The following is a 23558-nucleotide window of genomic DNA, read 5'->3' on the forward strand; positions in this document are numbered from 1 at the left end:
ATCCAGACCAGGGGTGTCAAACTCAATCACACGGGGCAAAATCCAAAACACTCTAAAACTACATTTTTAAAACTTTAAAAACATAACTTTTTAACATAATTATGAATGAGATATATAGCATTACCTGCGATAATGCTAGTGTGAATGCTGTAAGATGAATTTAGCTGCTGAAGATGCTGAAATTGAAAGCTGAAAACACTGAAGCTGATTCCGGCTAAAATATTAGCTGAATGTCAAATTAGCTTAAAAAAAGAAAAAAAAAATACTTAGGTTAGCCAAAACAGCGAGCATGTAGCTGAAATATTAGCTAAACTCCAAAATAGCCTAAACAAATCTTAGTAAATGCCAAAATAATCAATAAAGCTAGCAGAATGCTAATTTTTAAAACTTTACAAACGTAAATTTTTAACATAACTATGAATAAAAAAAGGCAGAAATATTATTCCAGAATAAATCAACTTAAACCTTAAATAACTTTCAATATTTTACTGTCCATAAAAACATATTTTAATAAAAATTATACAAGTTAAAAATGAGCGTAAGATAACATCGGGTCATTAATCACAATAAAATAAAAATGATCTGGAGGGCCGGATAGAATTAGACGGAGGGCCGGATCCGGCCCCCGGGCCTCGACTTTGACATATGTAATTTAGAGACATACTACTGTGATAGAAGGCCCTGTCCTAAACCATCATCTTCAACCAAGAAATAATAATGATTGTTTGAAGCTGGTGGGTTAAAGAGGTCACCTGCTTTCAAAATGAAATGTTAGAAATATTTCGATCAACTCAAAGCTCTGAAGGAGATTAAAACCATTGCTAAAGCTTTTGGATGTTTTTTGGCCTCATTTCTATTTAAATCTGTAAATACATGATTGTTTATGGTGGAGTTCTCTGACGGGAATTGAAAAATTGAGCATGTTTTACATTAAATTGTTGCTAATGTATCCAATATTATGCTATTTTTATAGATAAACCTTTGTTTTATTTTCCATTTTAACTCTATAAAATTAACATATAAAAACATACTGAGGCAGAACAGTAAACGTCAGAGTTCCAGGTGGTTTGGTTGGTGACTCACAGGTGAGTCCTTATGGTGAACAGGTAAACACAGCTGTTGTCATAACAAGGCTGACATGGCGACGTCTGGTCATCACGCTTGAGGTCGGTGACACACTCGTTCTGCAGAGATTTCATCTCTACCAACACGATACTTGGCTTTCCGTTACTGATATTGTGCAAATATTAGTGTTCATCCCTCCTGATAGCAGACGGAACAGACTCCGACCCCATGAATGATTTCTGTGTTTTCAGCCCCGTGTCTTCGTGATGGTTACCTGGAGGATAATAGCACCATAGCATCATGGGAAAACTTCAGCTTCAGGCTCCAGTGTGTTGATCTCCACACTTAAGTAGACAAAACTGTTCTACAGCAGGGTTAAGGCCGTGAAGGAGCTTTTTACTGTGGTCACAAGGGAGACGTTGGCAAGTTTGAAAGAGTCCTTTATGAGGAACTTTCATCGAGTACGTGACCCTCTTATGAAAGGCTGCTGGTATGAACACGCTGCACTGTTTAAAGACTTTCCCAACACAATGGAGGGGTGAGAGCTCTTCCACTGACTGAACACTGCTTTGGTGTTCCTGTGATATCACAGCTGGCTGACCTAAATGCCACTTATACTTAAAAAAAGAGAAAAGTTTTGATGCAATACCAAGAACAAGAAAGAGGGAATTTTTTAATTGTTAACATGATAATTCCAGTAGATTCTGAAGGAGAAAAGCGGCGTGAGCCGCTTTTCTCCTTCAGAATCTACTGGAATTATCGTGTTAACGGTTGAAAAGTTACAGTACGTTAAAGATTTTGTGTCTAAGGCGTTATAGGGTTAAAGCTGACTTTGCTTCAATTCAATTATTTTGACTTTCTTTTAAAAGGCTGCCAACAGTCTGCTCCTCGAGTGCTCCTGACGCACATTTATCCGGCCCTGATGGGTTATGAGAAATGGACCTAACTGTGGAAAACACAGCTTTTACAGAAACCTGATGCTGAGGCGTGCATCGGTTACTGCAGCGGGTTTTCCTCGCTCTGTTCTCACATACGCATCCTTCATTTTTAAACATTTGAGTACGAGTCCCTTTAATTATCCCCCAATATCATATTTTCTGGGAATGCCTCAGTTTAAAGACATTTTGGAAGGACGTCCAGAGCTCCCTGAGTGGATGTTTTCAACACTCCAATACCTCTTTGCTCTAAGACTCCTCGGTTTTGTACAGTTTCTGAAATGTAAGACTAAGTTAAAACTTCTGTAGTTATTCTTAGTGTTATGAGAATAAAACAATTTAGGGCTGCCATGATTAGTCAACTAATCGACTATTAAAATGACTAAATTAATAGTCGATTAGTTGTTACTTTATATATATGGAGTCAAGAGTGTAGTAAAGTTGAAAGTTATAATGGTATTATTCCAGCTTTATGGACTATTTTGGCATTTATTACGTTTTTTTAGGCTAATTTGGCATTTAACTAAAATTTTAGCTAGCTATCGGCTTCAGCGTTTTCAACTAGCAGCTTCAGCATTTTTAGCTATCAATTTCAGCGTTTTCAGCTATCAGCACTAGCATCTTCAGCGGTCAAATTCAACTTATAGCATTCACACTAGCATTATAGCAGGTAATGTTATACATCTAGTTTTTAGTTGGTTTAAAGCGAATGATGCTTGAGATGCGAGCTTTATTTCCAGTTAGCTCATGACCTGATTAGTCAACTAATCGGAAAAAATATTTGGTGATTAGTCGACTATTAAAATAATCAGTTGTGGCACCACTAAAACAATTAAATTTCAATGCCTGAGCAATATTTGGACTTATTCTCAGAAATATTCAGGATAGGTCTAGGTCAGGGATTGGCCAACTACGGCCCAGGGGCCAAATGTTATACAATATAATCTGGCCTGCTAAACTGTATTAAATCAAATTCATAATCCTTAATAATGTTTTAATAATGTTTTAATTCCGTCGTCTCCCTATAAATTACTGAAAAATAAATGACATTTGTTTAGGTTCAGGAAGTTATTCCTCTAACTTTGCATTTTTCCTTGAGGATGATCAACCCATTGGTGCAAATGGCACCAAAATAAGAACAGCAGCCACAGTTTTTAAAATAAAAAAATTCCAAAATGTTTCATTTTTAAATTTAGATTTCAATTTTTAATCAGAACTCCAGTTTCCATCCAAATTCCATGTTATTTTTTAGTGGATTGCCAAAATATGCCAGGCATCTTCTCCTGGTCCGGCTCTTCGGTCAAATTTTGGATCCTTTTGTGGCCCACGAGTAAAACAGTTTGCTCGTCCCTGAGCTAGGTGATATTGCAAAATAAAATTTGATTTTAACCAATTTTTTTTCTCTTAACTTTTATTTTCTTTGGAAAAAGTGCAACTAAATACAAGTTGTGAACGCAAAACCAGCTTTTTTTTTTTTATTTCTCTTCCTCTCTGCCTCGTGGAGTAAGCTCCGCTTTGCTAGCTGCCGCTTTCACAGCTCTACTTTGCGAGAGTCGGGTGAACCCCGCTAACCAACAAGCCCAAGAAAGCGGAGTGTTGAGAAAAATTCAATCTAAATTTTCCCAAAAGTAAATTGTCCAAACAACAAATTGAAATGAATTGATTAAATCGATTTATTGCCCAGATCCAATTTCGGATGAAAAAATTGACTTCTTCATTAAGAACCCCCCCCAAAATAAATAAATCTGACACAAGTGGATTTTATTTTTATTTTTTCCATTTTTTCTTTTATTTTTCTTCTTTCTTTATTAGGTAAAATCTGCTTTGTGTATTCCGGTCTCATTTAAAAAACATGGAAGGACTTCTGCAGTTTATCATGGCTGTAGATGTATTATCTCTTTTGTTGTCCAAATCAAAATACAAAAAAATAAAAAGATGAGCCCCTCGTTTTTTCAGTGTTTTGTCCCTCTATTCCCCATCTTTTGTAATCTGAAAAACTTGAAACTCTACATTTTACCAATGAAAATGATGGATATTTGAGACACATGATGCTCCGTTTTGCTTTTATCCCCTTCATGCCTTAAGTTATTTTTTCAACTACGAAAAAAATCTTGGGCTTTTGCTTTAAAGTAGATATTATTAAGGTAATTTTGGAGCCAAAGTAGTTTGATTCATACCACTAAGCATTAATTAAGGGGGTTAAATGTGGACTCAATCAGCTGTCATTGCAGCTGTGAATGTATAGGACATTTAAAGCCTTTGCGTTTATTTTGGGGGATTTAAATCTAACAAATTATACCCCCGCCCCCTTATTTACCCATAACAGTCATTTAGCAAAGGCTATAACTAAACTAAATCCCGCTTGATCTGTTAAATGACACAAAAACACAAGAATTAAACACATTTGATCCACAGCAATGATTTTATATATCAAAAATTGTTTATACTTAAAGATTAATCCACATTTTTTGTTGCAGATTCTAGAAAATATTTGAGTCTAAAGGGTTTGTTGACTTTACTGCTATCTAAATGTCTATCAGTCTGACAGAAGAACAGCAACATCACTGAGGGCACCTCCACACAGAAGTTTGACTTCTATTTAAACCATCAGCTGCCGTGGAGGATCTTATTCGGGAAACAAGGCCACTCGGTGAGCCAAAAGGTGTTGGCTGGAGGTGACCAGACGAGAAAGTTAATAAAGGCACAACAAAAACAAAATTCTTCTGGAGATCTGACTTCATGCTCAGAGACAGGTCCTTGGACAAAACAAAGCGGATTAGTTTCAATGCCGTGGAGGGACGGATAAGTCGGTAATGCTGGATCTGTACAGCCACTGATTGTTTGCTCCCAAAGATAAAAAACAAAAAAAGCTACAATAAATGTTTACATTCTTATTAAAACTTAAAGTTACCTGATAAGGGGGCGGGGGCTCCTGATCGAGGTCAGCAGCGTCTCCATAGCTGGCCCGGTCCGATTGGGATTCGTGTAGCAAAGAAATATCATCAGAAGTCGGAGATTTCAAACAATTTCCCATCTCCTTCCCCTAGAATCGAACCCTTCCCTCTAGTTCAGTCGCTTGACCACAGCCAAATCTCCCCGGTTCCTGTCGCGGAGTTAAATCGGTGTCTGGGAAGGGCGTATTTCCATCCACAGCTGATGGATCCCCCTCTCCCAGACGACGGGAGGGCTGCCTGCCTCAACAACAACAACACATCCCCAAGCTAGCAGCTAGCCTTACAAAGAGCTAGCCCGCTAACACTAAGCTAGCGCTCGGGTAAATATTCGCTTCGAAACTAAACCGCGGCTCAAACAGGCGACATGAATCTCATATTTGACAACGGCGCGAAACAAATATCACGAGAGTTCTTTTAAAATGACGGTTTTAGCCGCAGTTTTCCTGTCTGAAACCTATTCAACTGTTAGGGACTTTCCAGTTCCACGGCAGCTGCTGAGTAACGACAAAAGAGGGTGATGTAGCACCACTAGGGAACGCCCCCTCGGAGATTCAACCAACGGGCTGCCACCTACGTCAGAGCTGGTCCATTTGAGAGCCAATCATGTTTGCAGTCACATTGTCCGATGGTGAAAACATAAACAGAGAGCTTAAACCGATAAACAAGTCCTCATAATATGAGATTAACTTAACCTGGTGCCCAAATAAAATAAATTAATCAAAAAACTACTAGAACCAAAAATATTTAATTCGATTACATATAATTTAAACACATCGTAGCATTTATGATTACTAATATTTGCAGACGCTGTTGGGTAAATATCACTTGAATGTATTTGAAAAAACAGAAAAGGGACAAGAAAATAGACATTTAATTGCTCTCAATACTTTATTATAAATTACAGTGACATTTACAGAGAAGTCATTCTTTGCAATAGACAGTCATGCTATCATTCAGCGTCTGTAAACACAGCAACATGGTTTGGTTAGATTTTCTTTTTACAGCTACGTCTGCCACCCGAGGCCAAAACAAAAATAAGCTTCATCGATCACTAAAAAGCAACGTTTTATACACAACGGTAATATTCTGGCGACTGACCGCAACTGGGATGCTAACTAATAACATTAAATTTCCATCACCATTAAAAAGACAACTTGAAACCGATTCCGAGACATCAGTTGGATCCCAAATCGTACTCATCTATTATTAAAGCAGCCGTGCTCTAATTGCAACACATGACACCATCTCATTCAAGTGTTTTTGAACACTTTTGCATGTACGCAGAATAGTTTTCCTAGTAACCAAACCACTAATCATCAAAAAGGTGAGCCTATTTACAAACAGATTTGACAGAATGTAGATTTTGAAACTTTTTTTTTCTGAGGTTCCAGGAAAGATCGGCTGATCAAAACAGAGCAAACCACAACTATTGCATGCAGCAGGCAGACGCGGTCTGTGTGCTCATGAAGGTTAGTGGAGAACAGGAGGGAAAACTTTAAACTTTAAAAACAACAATTGTCCTGATAGAGTCATTTAAATTGTGGAAATGCGAACATTACAAAGTAATAAAATATGCTAAAACCTTTTTAGAGGGAGAGACGAGAAGAAAATTCTGCCTTTGAATTTTCAAGTAAAATATTAAAAATAAAATGATACAAATCTAAATTCTCCAACTTTCAGAACTTGGTTGGTCAGTAGCTTTGATCAGTAAAACTTTTCTAAATAAATACACCTCACAGATAATGTAATCTGACTATTGAACCAAGTACTGGATTCAGTGGGGCTGCAGTCTGTGTTTTTTGTTTGTGTTAAGGCTCATTTTTGTAAATTTATAAGGATAAACAGGAAGAATTTTCCTTTAATGACGGGAAGATTAGCAAAATTCTCCCTTTTCCCAATTCTTTTCACATATTTATCAATTCTTGATAAATATGCAACTTAAATGTGCATTTAAATAAAAGAATAACAGATGAACCTGGGCATATATTTGTCCTTTGGAGGTCGTTAAAAAAAGCTGAATAAACATCTATAGTGTGGATGGTCCCAGAATAGATGCAGAAGCTTGATGTTTTCTAAGCATATTTTCGATTTCTCATTGGATCTTTACATTGAATGAACGGATGGGTATTTGTGGAAGAGGACGTAGCGAATCTGCCGGTGTAAATCAGCCACAGAGCTCATCTATAAGGAAGAACACGCAAGAAAAAGTATCCTCCCTCTTCCTCCTACGCTGTGGATGAAGACACTTAAACTGCTAACAGGCAGAACTGCTCTGATGCAGAAACAGAGATGGTTCTGCCTTCGTGTCCCGTCCTCGGTCCATTATGGGCTTGAGGGCGTGTGGATTCCATTCTCCTCTGTTGCTTTGGCCTTGTGCAAAGCAGCCTGAATACGGAAGTGTGTCCGGGATTCCATGGAGTAATTCTTGAAATTGTTTCTGGAATAGATACATTTAATGACATATTTACTCTGATAAATCAACGTATAAGAGAAGCATTTTACATATATTTTTCTATTAAAAAAGAAGAAAAAAAATGCTAAAATTCTGCTTAAATATGGCGTGAGGGAAAACCTTTTACTTAAACATAGCAAAGAACCACTTCAATCATCTTTTGACCTATTTTCAAAGAGTTTCCTGCTTTCTTTTAGCCATGATTATGTAATTTTTAGCCACAATTAAAAAAACTTGTCATCTTCTAGGACATAGTTTCTGCAAAGCAGGAGTAGTTCAGTAGATATTCATCTATGAAATGTGGGCGGGACTGTTGGCATGTACTAACTCCACCCTCCCCTCCCCGTTGCTGAGAGCTTAAAGAAGGGAGCCCAGCGGATTTTCTACATCATAATCTTTTTTAAAACTGCATTTTTTTCATCTGCTTCTGATTCATAATGATTTAAATAAATGAAAACTGTATTTTCAGCACTTCAGGGCGCACAGTCAATGAATGATCTATGTCTGAACTTTTATAAGGAACGGCCAACTTTAAGAAGCATTAAGGCTACGTGGCAGTATTTGTAATCGGAAGGGGGAAGTTGCATTTTTACACGATAAGTGGCGGCCGTGGAGGTTTCTTGGTAACATCAGTGAAACAGAAAAATATCAAAAATGTGTTCTGTGGTCCACTTAGTTTGTGGTATACTTCACATGATTTTATTTTTTAGGAAAAAGAGAAAAAGTTAACGTTTTACAGCGATCGAATGATTTTTCTCTAAAAGTTGACATTGGTCAGTCGCTGCCGGGGCACATTGTGATGTCATGCAGTGGCAGCCCATTGACAGGTGGGGAAGACGCCATTAAAAAATAATCGGGCGACAAATCATCATAGCCCAGGAGTTTATAAAATGTAGGCCGTTCTGCACACCTGATGGTTGCCGCCCACATTGAGGATCAAGTCAATGACATTAAAAAAATTAGGCAGTGACATGAAATTTAGCTGATGTCTCCCGATTACATTTGTATTTGTGACCGTAACATAAGTAATTGGTATAATTGCACTACTCTGAATTATAAGGTGCATCGTCCATTTTTGAAAAAGTAGTTTAACTAAGTGCGCCTCAAAGTGCAGAAAATCTAACACTTAGAAATTAAGTTTAAGCTTAATTTCCTTTATAAATGTCCCTCATTTTTAGAAAAATGCCACAAGAACATGTTAAAAAAACAAAAACACAACTGTTATCAGAGTCGGCCTTTAAAAATGATTTTCTGTGAGAGTGCTTTGTGGGATAAAAGACTCACTTTGCTGCTTCTAGCAGCTTAATGGCTTCAGCTCGTCTGCCTTGCTCCAGACACAGCAGACCGTGCTCCAGCAGAGCGTTGGGAACCAGGTAGTGGTCATATTTGATCTGACCCTCACTGCAGAAAACAACAAAAAAAAGACAGATTTTTAGATTTTCAGTGATAACCTAGCCAACCCCACACTAGTGTTTACTGAAGGGAGGACTGACTTGCAGAGGACGAGAGTGAAATAGTGCTCAGCCTCCTCATGGTGCCCCAAGTGTTTGAGACAAAGGCCCTTCAAGAAGCTTATCAAGCACTGGTCATCTGTGGAGTACTCTGACCCTGATGGAAGATACAGTAAAACAGAATTTATTATTTAAATCACATAAATTAATAAAAGCATACAAAAAAGTGAGTGTTTTTGCATACTTGGGGAGCTTTCGAGCGTGGCCTGTGCTTCGTCCAGAGTAGCCAGCATGCCCTCCGTCAACTCTTTGTGTTTTCCAATGACTGTGTAGCCGTTCCAAATGTACATCATCTCCTGAACAACAAACACAAACAGCAAGCGGTCATTTTCTGAAGACACAAAGGTTCATGGAGATCCTTTAATTACAATGGAATATTGTTTTCACATAATTCAGTTTCATAAACGGAAATTAAGACTTCAAAATCAGCAGCTAAATAATTACGTTTGTAATTTCCTTTTTTTATGCTGTTTTTTTATGTCTTTTTACTACAGCTACAAATTGTGTATATATATTTATGCTGTAATATTTCCTTTTCTTCTCTTTCTTAATTTTGTTTTTATTTATTGATACAGGCACCGTCATCACCAAGACAAATTCCTCGAATGTGTAAAATCGTACTTGGCAATAAAGTTTCTTCTGATTCTGATTTAACATGAAGATTAAAACATGAAGACTGAAGTTTCGGGAGTCTGAGGAGCAGCTGGAGGATTTTTATTAATTTTCTGCTATTATAAATCTAATAAAAAGCAGAAAGTTTGTCTTACAATCTGTAGAAATGTAAACATTTGTTCTTTTTTATTTGCCGACTTCTATCTGCCGCCTTTCTAGACAAACTATATAAAAATATTAACACGTCTTGCATTTTTACAGTTGCAGAATAAACAAATAAATTACTAATTAAAAGAGCTATTTCATCTTGCAAATATATAAAACTTTGTTTTTAGAATATTTAAGATATTTACTATTTTTAAGCTGTTTGAACTTTCAAGCTTTTCTCAAAATCAATACAGTAGAGATTTTGTTTTGTCTAATAAAGAGCTAGGATCTAACAAAATTATAATTTTACTCCATTAGAATAGAAAATAGAAAAACTTGATTTAAGACCCAAAATAACAAAAATTTCCAAAATTTATCATTTGGTTCAAATTTAAGGATATCATTTTAAGTAAGGGATAATGCCCGATGAAGTTTACATTATCGGAAATTAATGCACGCCGGATGGTTACTTCAGTGAAATGTGTTAATTTCTGATAATGCACAATGTGAAGGGAATTATCCGGCCTATACCACAGTCTCTTACAAAAGAAACAAATAGTTAACCAATTTTTAGTACTTTATTCTTGTTATGTTCAAAAAGCTGACTATTTGATGTGTGGTGCGGTGCGTTGTCACGGTAACATGGCTGAGCCGACACCGATCTCGACTGCAGCTGCACAGGAAAGTGATATAAATGCTGATCATCACCATAGGTTAAATAAAGCATCAGTTCAAAGAGAAAGTGTACCGCTTAGTGCTTGTTTTTGTACAGATGAAGAAGCAAAAGGTTGTTTAAAGAAGTGATATAGAACATTTGGGCTTTGTGACCCAAACCGTGGTTTAAAGTTCATTAACAAGTTAGACTGGCATTCATTGTCATTATTTTGGAAACTAAAAATTTAATTTATGTTCTAAGAATAAGGGCTAGTTTTGGATTCTATGAGGGTTTTTGAGGATTATTTACTCATTTTGTCCACATTTTGTTCTAAAATGTGTCAAATTTCTATTGTTTTCCTAGTTTGCTGTTCGCTGCTTAAATCCTGCTTTGTTCATTTAGTTTTTTTTTCTCCTAGAAAACCCAGAAGCAGCTCAGATGCATGAATCCGAACTGACCAGAGGAGCGACAGGAAGAGGAATCGGGTTTTCTGCCAGGTAGCGGCGGGCTTTCCTGATGGCAAACTTCTCCGTCGGTAAAGATTTCCCTGCGATTTTCTGCTTCAGCCCAGGAACCTGCCTGGATCACAAAGCAGACGAGACATTGTTATTATGTAAAATATGTATTGGTATTCAGAGGCTGACAAAACCAAATATAAAAAAATCATTTGATTAAAAAAAACTAAAAGGAACTTGAAATTATTATCAGTTTTCTGTCATTTTAAACAGTTTTTGCAACTTTTAATAAAAATTTTAGAACATTTTTTTCAACGTTTCTGTAAAATAATTCTGTTTCATGACATTTTGGGTTTTTAGAAAAGCTACAATCAAAAATTCAAATGTTTTTAAGACTAATAATCTAACATTAAAGCCAAATAAATTCTCTGTTTTGTTAATTATTTGCATTACATTCATTTCAGACATTTATTTGTAAAATTAGGTTCTATTTCATGGTAATTGAACACAATAAAGTCTGATTGTGATTTTTTTCTTCCACGATTTACGATTTAAAAACTTAATTTTATCCTGAACTTTTTTTTTTTTTTTTTTCTAGAGTTTAAGAATCTCTCCAATGACAGTGAGAACGTCTGGAGAGTATTTTCAGCAGCATCTGCTTTCCTACCTGAACAGAGTTAGAGCAGATTCCCCAAAGGTTAGACAATCATCCTCCGTCAGCATGCTGAGGTAAGCTGCTTTCATGTACGCGTACGTGGCCTGAAGGACACAAAATGTGCTTTCTGTAACAAAACCTTCTCCCCTTTTAGGAAAAATCAATAATGTCTTTATGCATTTTCAAGACACAAAACCCTTTTACTCTTAAACATGGTGGAATTTACCTATCACAAGTTACTTTTTTATAAAACAGCTTCCTTTTACAAAAGTTAAATGACAAAAAGCAAACCTAAAAACCTGCTGATGAAGGAAACAGCAGTAAACTTCCTCCCAAAGAAAACAGCTTGTCATCAGATGATGCTGATAGTTTTATTTCCCACCTTGGACCAGGAGTTCTCCCTGCTAAGCAGGTCAGCGTAGAAGTAGGCCATCTTCCAGTGCCTCTGGTAGGTGAAGCACCACATCAGCTCCCAGTAGCACATGTGATGAAACTGCTTCCACTCCTGCTGGGCCTCACAGCACTCCTGGAAGCGCTTGATAGCCTAAGAGGAGCACAGGGGTTTGAGCGGCTGCTGTGACGCCTCATTAATCATTCACACGTACGTCTCTGCAGAAATAGTGCAGCTCAAGCCTAAAGAATTATACCCACTAATCACAATTTGGTGGTTTTTGTTCCAGTGTAATAATATTAATGTGAATATATATCTGTGAAACTTGGTTTCATTTTCATAAATGTGTCACAAAGCACATTTTGTTAATTTGTTTGTTCCATTCTGAGGTGTCCTGACTCAACTCCATCCTCACTAAACCAAAGTCATGAACAAACACAGACGCTGCAGTAATGATGTGGAGCTAAATTGGGGCAAATATTATTTGAAACCCAAATAAAACAACTATTACACCGACGCTGCAAAAGGAGATTTCTTTATCATTTGTGACAGACGTGTTAGCCTCGCCCAAACACGGCCAAAAGTCTTGAAACTGAAATTTTCAGATTTGAAAACGAAACAAAAAAGAGTTGAAAGCAGAAAAAGATTTAAAACAGACAAAAAAAGTTTTGAAATTAAAATTTTGAGTCTTGAAATCCTAAAAAATTGAACATTTGAAGCTGAAAATAATTAAGTCTATTGTAGATAGCAAAAAGTTTAGGAAATTTTAGGGTTTTTCTTTGACTAAACACTAATATGTTTTAAAATAATATTGGCCTCAATTAAGCTCCATATACGATGGTACTTCAATCCTTTTTCAAACAGAAAAAACTCTTACCCCATCCAGGTTGCCTTTGATCTCCTCTATTCGACCAGCAAAAAACAAAAAGATGGACCCCTGGGGATAAAATAGCAAATTTAGGATAAAAAAAAACAATTTATATGAAGAAGTCTTTTGAAGAAAACGTTCTGTCAGACCTTGGGATATTTTTCCAGATATGGTTTCAGGAGTTTCTCTGCATCTTCAGCGTCTCCTTCTCCGGTTCCTGTCAGAAGACACAGTCAGAAAGCGCTCTCATCTGTGTTTCTGAAGGTTTGTAGCAGCATGTGTGCAGGTAAACTCACCTAGAATGAAGCTCATGAATGTGTGATAACAGAGGAGCAGCATGTTACACAAGAAGGACCTGAAGGTTCCTTCTGCAGAGCCCTCATGAAGCTGCTGGAGACCAAACTCCTGCACAGAAAAACACACAAGAGGGGAGTTTAGTCAACATGAACATGCTCAGTCAGTATGTTTAAAATATACAAAATAATCTATCACATCATTAAAATATAACTAAAGATCATTCTTGGAAGCTTAATCATCTCATCAGTCTGACCAATCAAAAGTCGCACAGCTCCAACAAAAATAACAACTAAAATTTGTGTTTATCTGTGTATTTTCCTGCAGGATCTGGTGTCAGACCGTGGAAAAAGGGAGCAAAATAATGAAGCTCAGAGGTTTCCAACATCAGCGTCAGCTTTAGGACTGCATCTCCCATAATGCATTGGGCTAAAGTGACGCACCTCTGCTCTATACTAAAGTAAAACAATTTATTCACCCAAAAATAAATAAAACATTTTTGTTAAAGTTACATTTTGTATCAAGACAAAATAAAAAATAATAAAAATGTTCACTTTTTGTGTTGTTACAATTGAACATAAACATGATTATGTTTTTTTGTATGTTAAAAACAAGCATTTTTTGATCATATAAAATAGATTGCTCTTAAAGAAATATATAAAAAAATCACTCTGTAGAAAGAATATATTATAGTTTTTTGTACGATCACATAAAATTGCATATTAATAAAGTTATTGCTAAATTATTAATGGGAAAAACAACTACATAAACAAAATTTCCACTAATTAAGTTGAAAATTATTATTGAAAACTATTACAACATTTAGGAAAATTATTACAAACATTTTGGCGAGATTGTGGAGTTTCTGTACCTAAATACAGACTACAGAGTTTCTCCTGTTTTACACATTTGGATGATGGTGTTCCGCAGAATTTTTGTCAAAGAAAAAAGTGTACTTTGGCTCAAAAAAGGTTGAAGAAAACTACCCTAAACAACCAGTAGTTCATTTATATTTATCATAACGTAAATATGAATCGAGAAATCGGCCTGAATGATTCTTTAAGTGTAGAAGGCTGTACTAAGGAATGTTTCTGGATGTTTGTTAATTTTTTTAATTTATCTTCTCTTTTAAGCATAGGTTTAAAATAAAACACTGTCATTATCATCTCACAAAGTCTCACCTTGTTGCCAGAGAAACCGACAAACTCCAGCAGCTTGAGCATCCGAGTGGGCAACATGGAAATCATCTGCAGGAAGCACACAAAATAGCAGGGGTTCCCATCACGTTTGGCTTCTCTTTCTTTGGATTCAAACTTTTTGGTTATTTTTACATATTTTGCTTTTAGCTGCTACTTACTAAGTTAAAGGCTCCAACTCCCAGTTTAACACCCCCCTCAAAGTGTCTGTGGTTGTCACCCTTAGTGTATCCAGATGACTGGAGGATAGTGTGAAGCTCTCTGTGAGGTGAAGAAGCGCCGTGACACAAAAAGAGGAAAATATGGCTTAAAAAAAGTCGATTTAGAAGGAAAAAGTCAGATTAAAGATGACGGATTCTCACTTGTATGCCTGGTAGCTGTTCCTCACTTTGATTCCCCCTTTGATGAAACTGATCATGTTTTCATCCTGAGTGGAATGTAAAAAAACAAGGAATGAGCCCATGAACTGAAGGAGGCAGAAATGTGAAGGTTGGAAACACTGACCTGAAGGAAAGTGAGTGCTGCCCTCTGCAGGAGGCACTCGGCGTAGCACACCTCAGCGTGGAGTTCCTCTGTGAGCAGAATGCAATCGTCATCTTTAGTGATGACTCAGCAGAAAAAGGCTGCACATGCACACTATATCGATCACTTTTCAACAAAAGCACATTTTGATTTCAGTGTCAGGACTTTACAGACCTTCAGTGAAGTTTCTGTTGAACGTGGACTTCTTCCTGAACCTTCAGAGGACAGAAAAACATTTTAGAAAAGATACAGCCTTGCTCAGCCCTTCATTTCCGCTCTCACAGTGTTTTTTTTCTAGAAACTCTGCGACTGAGCTTAATTCTGTTGAAGACAGGATGCTGAGCTGTGAGCTGAAGCTTCCACAAAACCAGCTGCTGACCAGGTTTGAAATTTCCCATCAGCCCTCGCAGCTGTCAAAGAACGCTGCAGCTCTGACCTCAATCTAAAAAGAGTGAGCTGATGGGAGACTTTCTGCGATTACAGGTCAAACCGAGCAAAGGCGAGCAGTCAGGGGAGGCAGATGACGAAATGTCTCATCCGTCATCATCCTTGCCTGCCATTAAAAGAGGAATCATAATAACAAAATAAACCACTTATCTGTCCTACAAATGCAATTTATATGTATGATTCTAATCATTTTAAGGATTTTTATGCTCAAAACTGCGCATTTTCTGTTCAATTACAGCTATTTTAGAGTAAAATGTTTTCTAAATGTTTTAATATATTGTAAATATATATCCTTGTTCACCAGTTAGTGTATTTCAGGTACGTATATTACTTTTTTAGTGGTCTGACAAAGCTAGAGGTGAGCAATAGCTCTCCCACAACTCTAGAGGGCGCATGTGAGCTCATGTTTGTTCTTTGTTGGTTGTTAATAAAGTTCAAAATAGGTTAATTGTTTTATGATTTCCAAAAAAAAGTTCTTCTCATATTTATCTTCTTATACACAAACGTGTTGACACTTTGTCTGAATATTGAATTGTCGATAAAGATTTAAGGCATAGACTACAAAAATGGCGGATGTGGGTTTTGAATCCCATACGGGCTAAATGGCAGTTTTTATGTAGAGCCCAAAACTTAAAAACTTTCCTAGCAACACATGAACTCAAGAGTGTTGAACTTGAAACGTGCACATACATGCATTTACAAAAGTTTTCATTGGACGTGTGTTGGCAACGCCGGTTGCAAGTGGTCATTTGATCGAAACGGGAAGACCAAAGCTGGAGCTTTAAAGCTTAAGATTTCAAAACACTTCTAAAACTAAAGGGAGGACTTTACGTCAGAGATATATGTCCAGAAGGAGAGGCGTACCTTTAGCAAAAAGCAGTACACATTTATTTTATTAAGTATACTAGAGTGTAGAAACAAGTGTAGTATAGACCAGGTGTGGGCAAACTACGGTCCGTTAGACTAAATAATCATTTCACTGTATTTCTCTTCAGAACAAAAACCACTTTTGAACACTTTTTAAATAAAACAATTAGGGCCAGGAATCGAGTAAAAAACATTAATTAATCGCAAACCTGGAAAAAAATTAATCGCGATTAATCGCTAAAATTTGTCTCAGTATTTGCTGACCACTTCTTATCTGCAAGTACAACAGAAAATCACACATGAAACTCAAATTTAGAACATTTTTAATTACTGCTGTCAATCAATTACAAAAAAAAAAACATCTGATTAATTGCACTTTAGTGTTGGGATTAATCAGGATTAATCACAATGGTTTACCAGGTAAAATTTAAGTACAATATCTAAGTGGACCACATAGTCCGCTTTTTGTGAAAAAGTGATCTAAACCACAAAGATAGCAAGAAAAAAGTACTAAAAACCGAATGAATATTTATTTCTTTTGTACGTGGTCATGGTATAAGTGGGATAATACCCAATTAAAGAATGTCGTTGAAGCCTGAACCGCAGAGTTAAATCAAAGGACTGTTAATTAATATATATTAACGCATTAATTAAATTTGCTTAATATTCACAGACCTAAAAAAAAAAAAAAAATCAAAAATGGTCTGTTTAAACCATTTTCAAGTATATTTTCATCCAGATTCCACATTATTTGTTTGTAGATTACCAAAACACACTGTCCTTGTGTCAAATTTTTAAACCCTTTGAGGCCCACGAGTACAACAGTTTGCCCACACTTAGTATAGACCATGAAGTATACTAACAGAGTACTTCTTCAAAATAAATTGGAACATTTTCGGTTTACAATATATACATAGTAAATAAAAAGGAAGTTTAAGTACAATAACTCACTTTTATTACAAACTAATTATACTTGTAGTACACTTAAAGACCCACTCTAATAAAAATTGTGATTTTAACAAGAATTTATCTCATAATGGAGAAAATATATAACATATTTTAAGATTAAAACTGTATTTTTTAGGATTTTGTTTATTCAAATTGTGTTGAATCAGGAGCAGGATGCTTGGAAAAAGCTCAGGTTTGTGATTTAGTAACTCCAAATAGGACCAAAGTCTCCCTTCTCCGCTCCAATTCGAAAGCATCCACTTGCAGACAAATAGATTCATTAACGTCTTCGTTTTCCCCGTCTGAGCTGGAATCTGGATCAAAACTGTACGGATGGATAGCTCCGATATCGCACACTGTTTTTATTTTGCTATGCTAATGCTAGCTTGGGCTTGTGAGGGGCTATTTAGCTAGCGGAAGAGACTGTAAACAAAGGGTTTATGGGAAATTAGCACATCTAACTTCAGTGCTAACTTCAGATAAGCACGTCTGATGAGCTCCCGCCACTCTGCAGAAAATATGTTTTTTAAAAAATTGCATAATAATAATTAAAAGACGACTCTGCATAATTTTACAATAGAAACAAATAGTGGTGGAGTGTGACTTTAAGACTTTTGCTACTTTAACCGTACGTCACTGAAATGGTTCCACAATTCTGCTGATTTCTATCTAATTGTTGCACAAATATTGAGATTTTTCTGCATAATTTTCACTTCTGCTGAGGAACTACTCGCCGTTTATTTACAAAGCATGAGGTGGTATTTAACCGTGATGTTGAGGGGGAGTCTCACCGCTGACAGATGGTCTGCGCCTCCTTCATGGTGCTGCCCGCAGCCAGAATGTGCTGGGGGTCAAATGTCATCATGGCCTGCATTTGCTGGATGGTGGCGTAGGTTAGAGCGTGGTACATGCTGTCTTTCGTCCTGGCGAGGAAAAGAAAGTGCAATCTCCATTTTAACACCGAACAGCTGCAGCCCGGCACCTGAAAACATTTATTTATATCTGCGGCAGCTGCGCCGCCACATCACACCCTCTGCTTAAATTGTTTCCCTAATGGCTTTTATGGGGCGTTTGCGTAACATGAATTTCAGCAGCAGAGACGCACGTTAAACGAGTTTCCAATGTTTTTTAAGCCGCAGTGATGCTGTGTTTTCATGTGGGAATAAAAAGAGCTTAGTGTGTTGTGTTCAGATACAGGTAGGTGTGTGTAGGAATGTTGTCGGTCTGCTTCTGCGACCTTTCACTGCTGTTCACCACAAACCAACACATGTGGCCCCGGAGAGCGATCCGTCAGCTGTGACAGCCGTCTCTCATTCTTACCTACATTTGGATTAAATGAGTTTCAGGTCACTGAAAAAGCGTCTGCATCAATGGTTAACTCTCCTTATTACATAATATATTATATAATATTACTATGTTATTTTGTAGATTTTTCAATTTCTCCTAATTGGTCTAAAAACATGTATTTCATGAATACTTAGTAGGTATAAAAATGAATATCCATAATAGGTGTTTTAATGTTTTTATTTGGTTCTTTATTTGATTCAATTTGATAGGAATTACTGTATTTCAAAGTTTTTTTGTTTTTTTAAATATACTTTCAGTTGAATATGTTTGTGTGGCTTTTAATCAAGGGGAAAAGTGTACATTGGCTCAAAAAAGGTTGTAAAACATTAATATATTATATTATTTAAAAAAAAATAAAATTAAATTAACCCCACCAAGATGAGACAGAGCATTATATTCCACCTGTATATCCGCTAGCTAACATTTATGACTTCTTTAATTAAAAAAAAACACACAATTTGTTTATCAAGTTAAGAACATTTCTTAGATAATAACATTGAGAGAAGAACAATTACACTGTAGAAACAGGAAATAAATCAAAAGCTTAAATAAAATAAGAAAATAAATCTGCCAGCAAGGTAAGAAAAATGGTCTTACTATGAATTCTTATTTTAAGAAATAAATCTAGTCACTTGGATTGTTTTTTAAATAAAGATTACACACAAAAAAAACGTTTTTAAAGCTTATTTTTCTTCCAAAACAGAAAACAAGACAAATTTGCTTGAAACAAGAGTCGTTTTTGAGGTGTAAAACGTAAAATTGATTAAAATAATTTGAAAAAAATAATAATCTTGCATCTATAAAGGAAACAAAAATCCTGCATAACAAGAATAGCAACCGTGAAGAAGCGACAACAGGCGGTCAGACGAGGTGGAGGAACAGGCTGAGTGACTACAGCGAGTCTGCCGCAGGTTTGTCAGACCGGCTTAAGTAAAAATAACAAAGTGGAGCAGCAAAACTATTTGAGACGGAGCTGTGATGCGAGTTCAGCTGTTAGCAGCATCGTCTCCAAAGTCCCATTGAAGCCTTTTTCAGACTTTCCTCATAGTGTGATGGCAAAGAGGAGCAGCAACACAATCCCTTTAGAAACGCAGGCACGCCTTTGTCGTGTAATTCAAAAGAGGAGCGTCAATAATTACTAGAAAATGAACGCATTAGTTGTTACACGTCTGCATACCAGAAGGATCTTGATGTTGGAAGTTAGTTTAGCACAGGGGTCGGCAACCCTTAAAAGTAAAAGAGCCATTTGGGCTCATTTTCCACTGTTCAAAACCTTTAAGGAGACGCATGGACAAACTTTAGCCTTAAAGAAAATTAGCATTCATGACATCATTGTTTTTTTTTTGTTTTTAGTAAATGTGAATTATGTGAAGTATTTTTGGCATGAACAAAAGCAAAAATATAAAAAGAAACTATCACGTCGCAAAATTTGATTTTTTTGTTTTTACCTTTCACTTTAGTTGAGGGCAAATTAGCAAAAAAATAGCTTGTTGGTTAATTACTAGCTGAACTCCAAATTAGCAAAAAAAATCCTCAGTAAATGAAATCAGCCAAAAATGTTAGCATGTTGCTAAAAAAAAAAGCTAAACTCTAAATTAGCCTAAAAATACCAGTAGATAACAAAATAGTAAAAAATGTTAGCCTATTGCTAAAGTATTGGCTAAACTTCAAATTAGCATAAAAAACTCATTAGAGGCCAAATAAGCACAAAAAAATGCTAACTCTTTGCTCAATTACTAGCTTAACTCCAAAATAGCCTTAAATTCCTTAGTAAACTAAATGAGTCAAAAACATTAGCATGTTGCTAAAATAGAAGCTAAACTCTAAATTAGCCTAAAAACACCAGTAGATAACAAAATAGTAAAAAAAATGTCAGCCTATTGCTAAAGTATTGGCTAAACTTCAAATTAGCATTAAAAAACTCATTAGAGGCCAAATAAGCACACAAAAAATGCTAACTCGTTGCTCAATTACTAGCTTAACTCCAAAATAGCCTTAAATTCCTTAGTAAACTAAATGAGTCAAAAATGTTAGCATGTTGCTAAAATAGAAGCTAAACTCTAATTTATCCCAAAAAACTTGAGTAGAAAATAAATTAGCAGAAAACATAAGCATTTTGCTTAAATATTAGCTAAACTCCAAATAAGCATAAAATTAATCACTAAACTAAATTAGTCAAAAACATTAGCATGTTGCTAAAATAGAAGCTAGACTCTAAATTAGCCTAAAAATCCCAGTAGACAACAAGCTAGCAAAAAACGTTACCATCTTGCTAAAACAGAAGCTAAACTCTAATTTTTTTGAAAATTACTTTTATTTATTTTTTCTTCACCCAGAGAGCCACCATGGAGAGATAGAAGAGCCACATGTGGCTCCGGAGCCGCAGGTTGCAGACCCCTGGTTTAGCATCAAAGTGACATGAAATTAAATGTTTTTGCAACAACAAAAAGCCAAAAAAATATTATTTCATTTCAAAGGAAAATCCCTTCCCATATCATGGTCCTTTTGCTGCCGTGCTCGAGTGTTTACCCTGACTCATGTTGGTGATGGATCTCCGGAGCGTTTCTGTAGCGTTCAAAGGTCTTTAGCTATAAATGAACCGCGTAATATATTTGTTTACTTTTCATTCTTTACTGCGTCCACACCCCGGACTGAAGCCGTTCAGAAACCCACACAGGGTCGCTGACCGCATGCAAACTCCACACAGAAAAAACACAACCGACAGGAACCAAAAACCTCTGAGAGAAAAGGTGTCAGTTATGACTGTAACGCCAGTCTGACAGCAGAAACACTTTCAGACAGCTGCATCCTCAGACGTTCAGGTTGGTTTGTTTGTGAGGAAGATGAGCGACTGAGGTGGAAATATTCGGCTTCTGTCTCGACAGGTTTGCATTTGCATCGCTGAAGGGGATTAAAATCAGCTCTCTGTAAGAAGTAGTGTTCATGCAGAAAAGAAGATTCTTTTCTACAATTCTTGATATTCTTGAAAAGCAGAAACTAAGAGTCAACAAACGATGGACTCCAAAAAACAACCTCAGGGGGTCAGGAAATCCCCATGACCACTAATGACTTTAAAATTGACTAAAGACTTCGAACCAAATCTTAAAATAGTAAAAAGAGACACTTGTTTTTTTTAAAAAAAATAAATCTTAGTTTAAAAAAATATATCTTAGTGACTAGAATCTTTTTCTTGAATTAAATCCATTACCCCATGGCAAAATTTTTGACTAATCTTTTTAATTTATATCTTTTTTTTACTTATTCTATGGGGATTATTTCTGTAGTGTGGAATAAAACTATTTTAAATAAATTGGGTTTTATTAATTTCTTTGAAACTTCCTTTACAATCCTGCCATCGCAAAAAAAGTGCAAATAAAAAGAAAAGCTGCAACTAAGACACACTGCTATAGATAAAATAAGACGTGTCTCTTTTCTTTGTAGCTTCTCTTTTTATTTGTAGATTTTATTTTTTGTTTGCACACTTATTTTGCAATTTATTCTTTAATTCAGACACTTGTGTGTTTAGAACCCATTTTTAGACTCAGGCTACAGATATATTTTTTAACAGATTCATAATTATTGAATAAGAAAAATACAAATCAGATTTTTTTTTTTTATTATCCTAAATCAAATTATTTTTGCTTTTATTTTGACTTTTTTCATCCTAAATGTTTTTGCCACTTCTTTTTCAAAGAAGTTTAAAAAATCCTTTAAGGGTTTTAATTTAGCAAGCAGGTTTATTTAGGTCATATATGTCAGTTTTGCCCTGCGACAGACTGGCGACCTGTCCAGGGTGTACCCCGCCTTCGCCCTTCAGTAGCCGGGATAGGCTCCGGCACCCCCGCGACCCCGAAAGGGACACAGCGGTCAAGAAGATGGATGGATGGATGGATGTCAGTTTTCGAAGATAAAAGCCTGACAAAAGGGAACTTTAAAGATATTTTAATCGCTCATGAAGCTCAACAGGCGGATTTAATGTGATGTTCACCATCTGTTCTGCAGAACTCCTGCAGGGATGATCGGCTGTTTCCAGGCGCGAGCAGCTTCACATTCAAACAAATCAGATGCACATCAGGTTTTTTAGCTCCAATCCTCACCTGCATCGGAGGCGGGCCTGCGCCTCCTCAAAGTCATTTCTCAGGAACTGATCCAGAGCCGCCATGCAGTCCTCCAGAGCGAGCGACAGGTCGGACCGCGAGCACCTGCCGGAGCAAAGGGAGGAACCGTTGGAAAATGGAGATGGGTTACTTGTTTACACACTGAAAAAAGGAAATAACTGTTATCTTTGAGCTCAAAATCTAAGATTTTAAGTGTAATTTCATAATGACATCAGATGTTTTGGTTTTTATTGTGGGAACAATCAAAACACAGACACACTTTCTTTAGGGTCCATTAAGAAAATGACTGCCGCTGCAGCATGACCAAACTGAAACCGTAAATCAAAGATCATCCCAGAGTTGAAGCGTCGGATCTGCCGACCTTTGGGCTTTCATCCAATCAGCACGAGCGGGAAACGACTGGAGATGCCATCAAAGCTGCAGCTTTCCGTCTGTGTTCTCGGCGGGACACAGCAGCTCTCTCAGCATCGCGCTCTTCTGGCTAATGACATGCGGGTGACTGCCGGCTTCGCCATATGACTCGCAGCAAATTGAGCTTCACAATAACAGCACAGAAACAACTGCTTTGAGCTGTCCGCACAAATGTGTGACAATTGTCTCCAGCAGAACGGGACGTGTGAGGGATTTTCCTGTTTTGAATCCTCGAAACTGGATTATCAGCTGAGAATGAGAGTTTTGATTAACTGTAAAAACAAATATTTTAAAAACACAAAGAGTAAATAATTAGCTCCTACATTCAGCTATATTATTAACAATGAATTAAACTTTCAGTTTGATCCAAAAGGAAATAAAACAAAAAGCAAACTAGCTACAGAGCCCCTAAAGCGACATCAAAATAAAAAATTAAAGTAAAGAACAATTAAAAAAAAAATCTAAATTAAAAAAATTTTGGTTATTAACTGCCGCACACCAGATAGTAACCCGATTGGATTTTTTTTACTTCAACTTTAGAATTTTTTTTTCCAGTTACTATCTGGTGTGCAGGAGTTACTATCTAGCACGCACCAGATAGTAACCAGATTTTTTTTTAACTTACATTTTAAGATTTTTTTTTCAGTTACTACCTGGTGCGCACCAGATAGTATCCCTAAATAAATAAATAAATATATATATATATAT

At 36.4% G+C, this 23558-nt stretch overlaps 2 protein-coding genes across 3 annotated transcripts in view; both read right to left on the bottom strand.

The window, feature by feature from the left end:
* rnf11b (ring finger protein 11b) overlaps positions 1-5481 on the bottom strand; it is a 17011-nt gene extending 11530 nt beyond the window's left edge. The window contains exon 1 of the mRNA XM_024278965.2: positions 4912-5481. Coding sequence (XP_024134733.1) covers positions 4912-5034 — 123 coding nt within the window. The 5' untranslated portion in view covers positions 5035-5481. The remainder of the gene's footprint in view (positions 1-4911) is intronic.
* Positions 5482-5817: 336 nt separating this feature from the next.
* ttc39a (tetratricopeptide repeat domain 39A) overlaps positions 5818-23558 on the bottom strand; it is a 25399-nt gene continuing 7658 nt past the window's right edge. For both annotated transcript variants that reach the window (XM_024278095.2, XM_024278096.2), the window contains 17 exons: positions 22419-22523; positions 17766-17897; positions 14887-14927; positions 14695-14762; positions 14553-14617; positions 14352-14451; positions 14176-14241; positions 12997-13105; positions 12850-12917; positions 12710-12769; positions 11824-11985; positions 11454-11545; positions 10790-10910; positions 9102-9213; positions 8900-9014; positions 8691-8807; positions 5818-7391 (listed from right to left, as the gene is read on the bottom strand). In XM_024278095.2, the coding sequence (XP_024133863.1) occupies positions 7277-7391; positions 8691-8807; positions 8900-9014; positions 9102-9213; positions 10790-10910; positions 11454-11545; positions 11824-11985; positions 12710-12769; positions 12850-12917; positions 12997-13105; positions 14176-14241; positions 14352-14451; positions 14553-14617; positions 14695-14762; positions 14887-14927; positions 17766-17897; positions 22419-22523 (1648 nt within the window). In that variant the 3' untranslated portion in view covers positions 5818-7276. The remainder of the gene's footprint in view (positions 7392-8690; positions 8808-8899; positions 9015-9101; positions 9214-10789; positions 10911-11453; positions 11546-11823; positions 11986-12709; positions 12770-12849; positions 12918-12996; positions 13106-14175; positions 14242-14351; positions 14452-14552; positions 14618-14694; positions 14763-14886; positions 14928-17765; positions 17898-22418; positions 22524-23558) is intronic.

Source organism: Oryzias melastigma, linkage group LG4 (genome assembly GCF_002922805.2).
Source record: "Oryzias melastigma strain HK-1 linkage group LG4, ASM292280v2, whole genome shotgun sequence".
In the NCBI taxonomy this organism is placed as follows: Eukaryota; Metazoa; Chordata; class Actinopteri; order Beloniformes; family Adrianichthyidae; genus Oryzias; species Oryzias melastigma.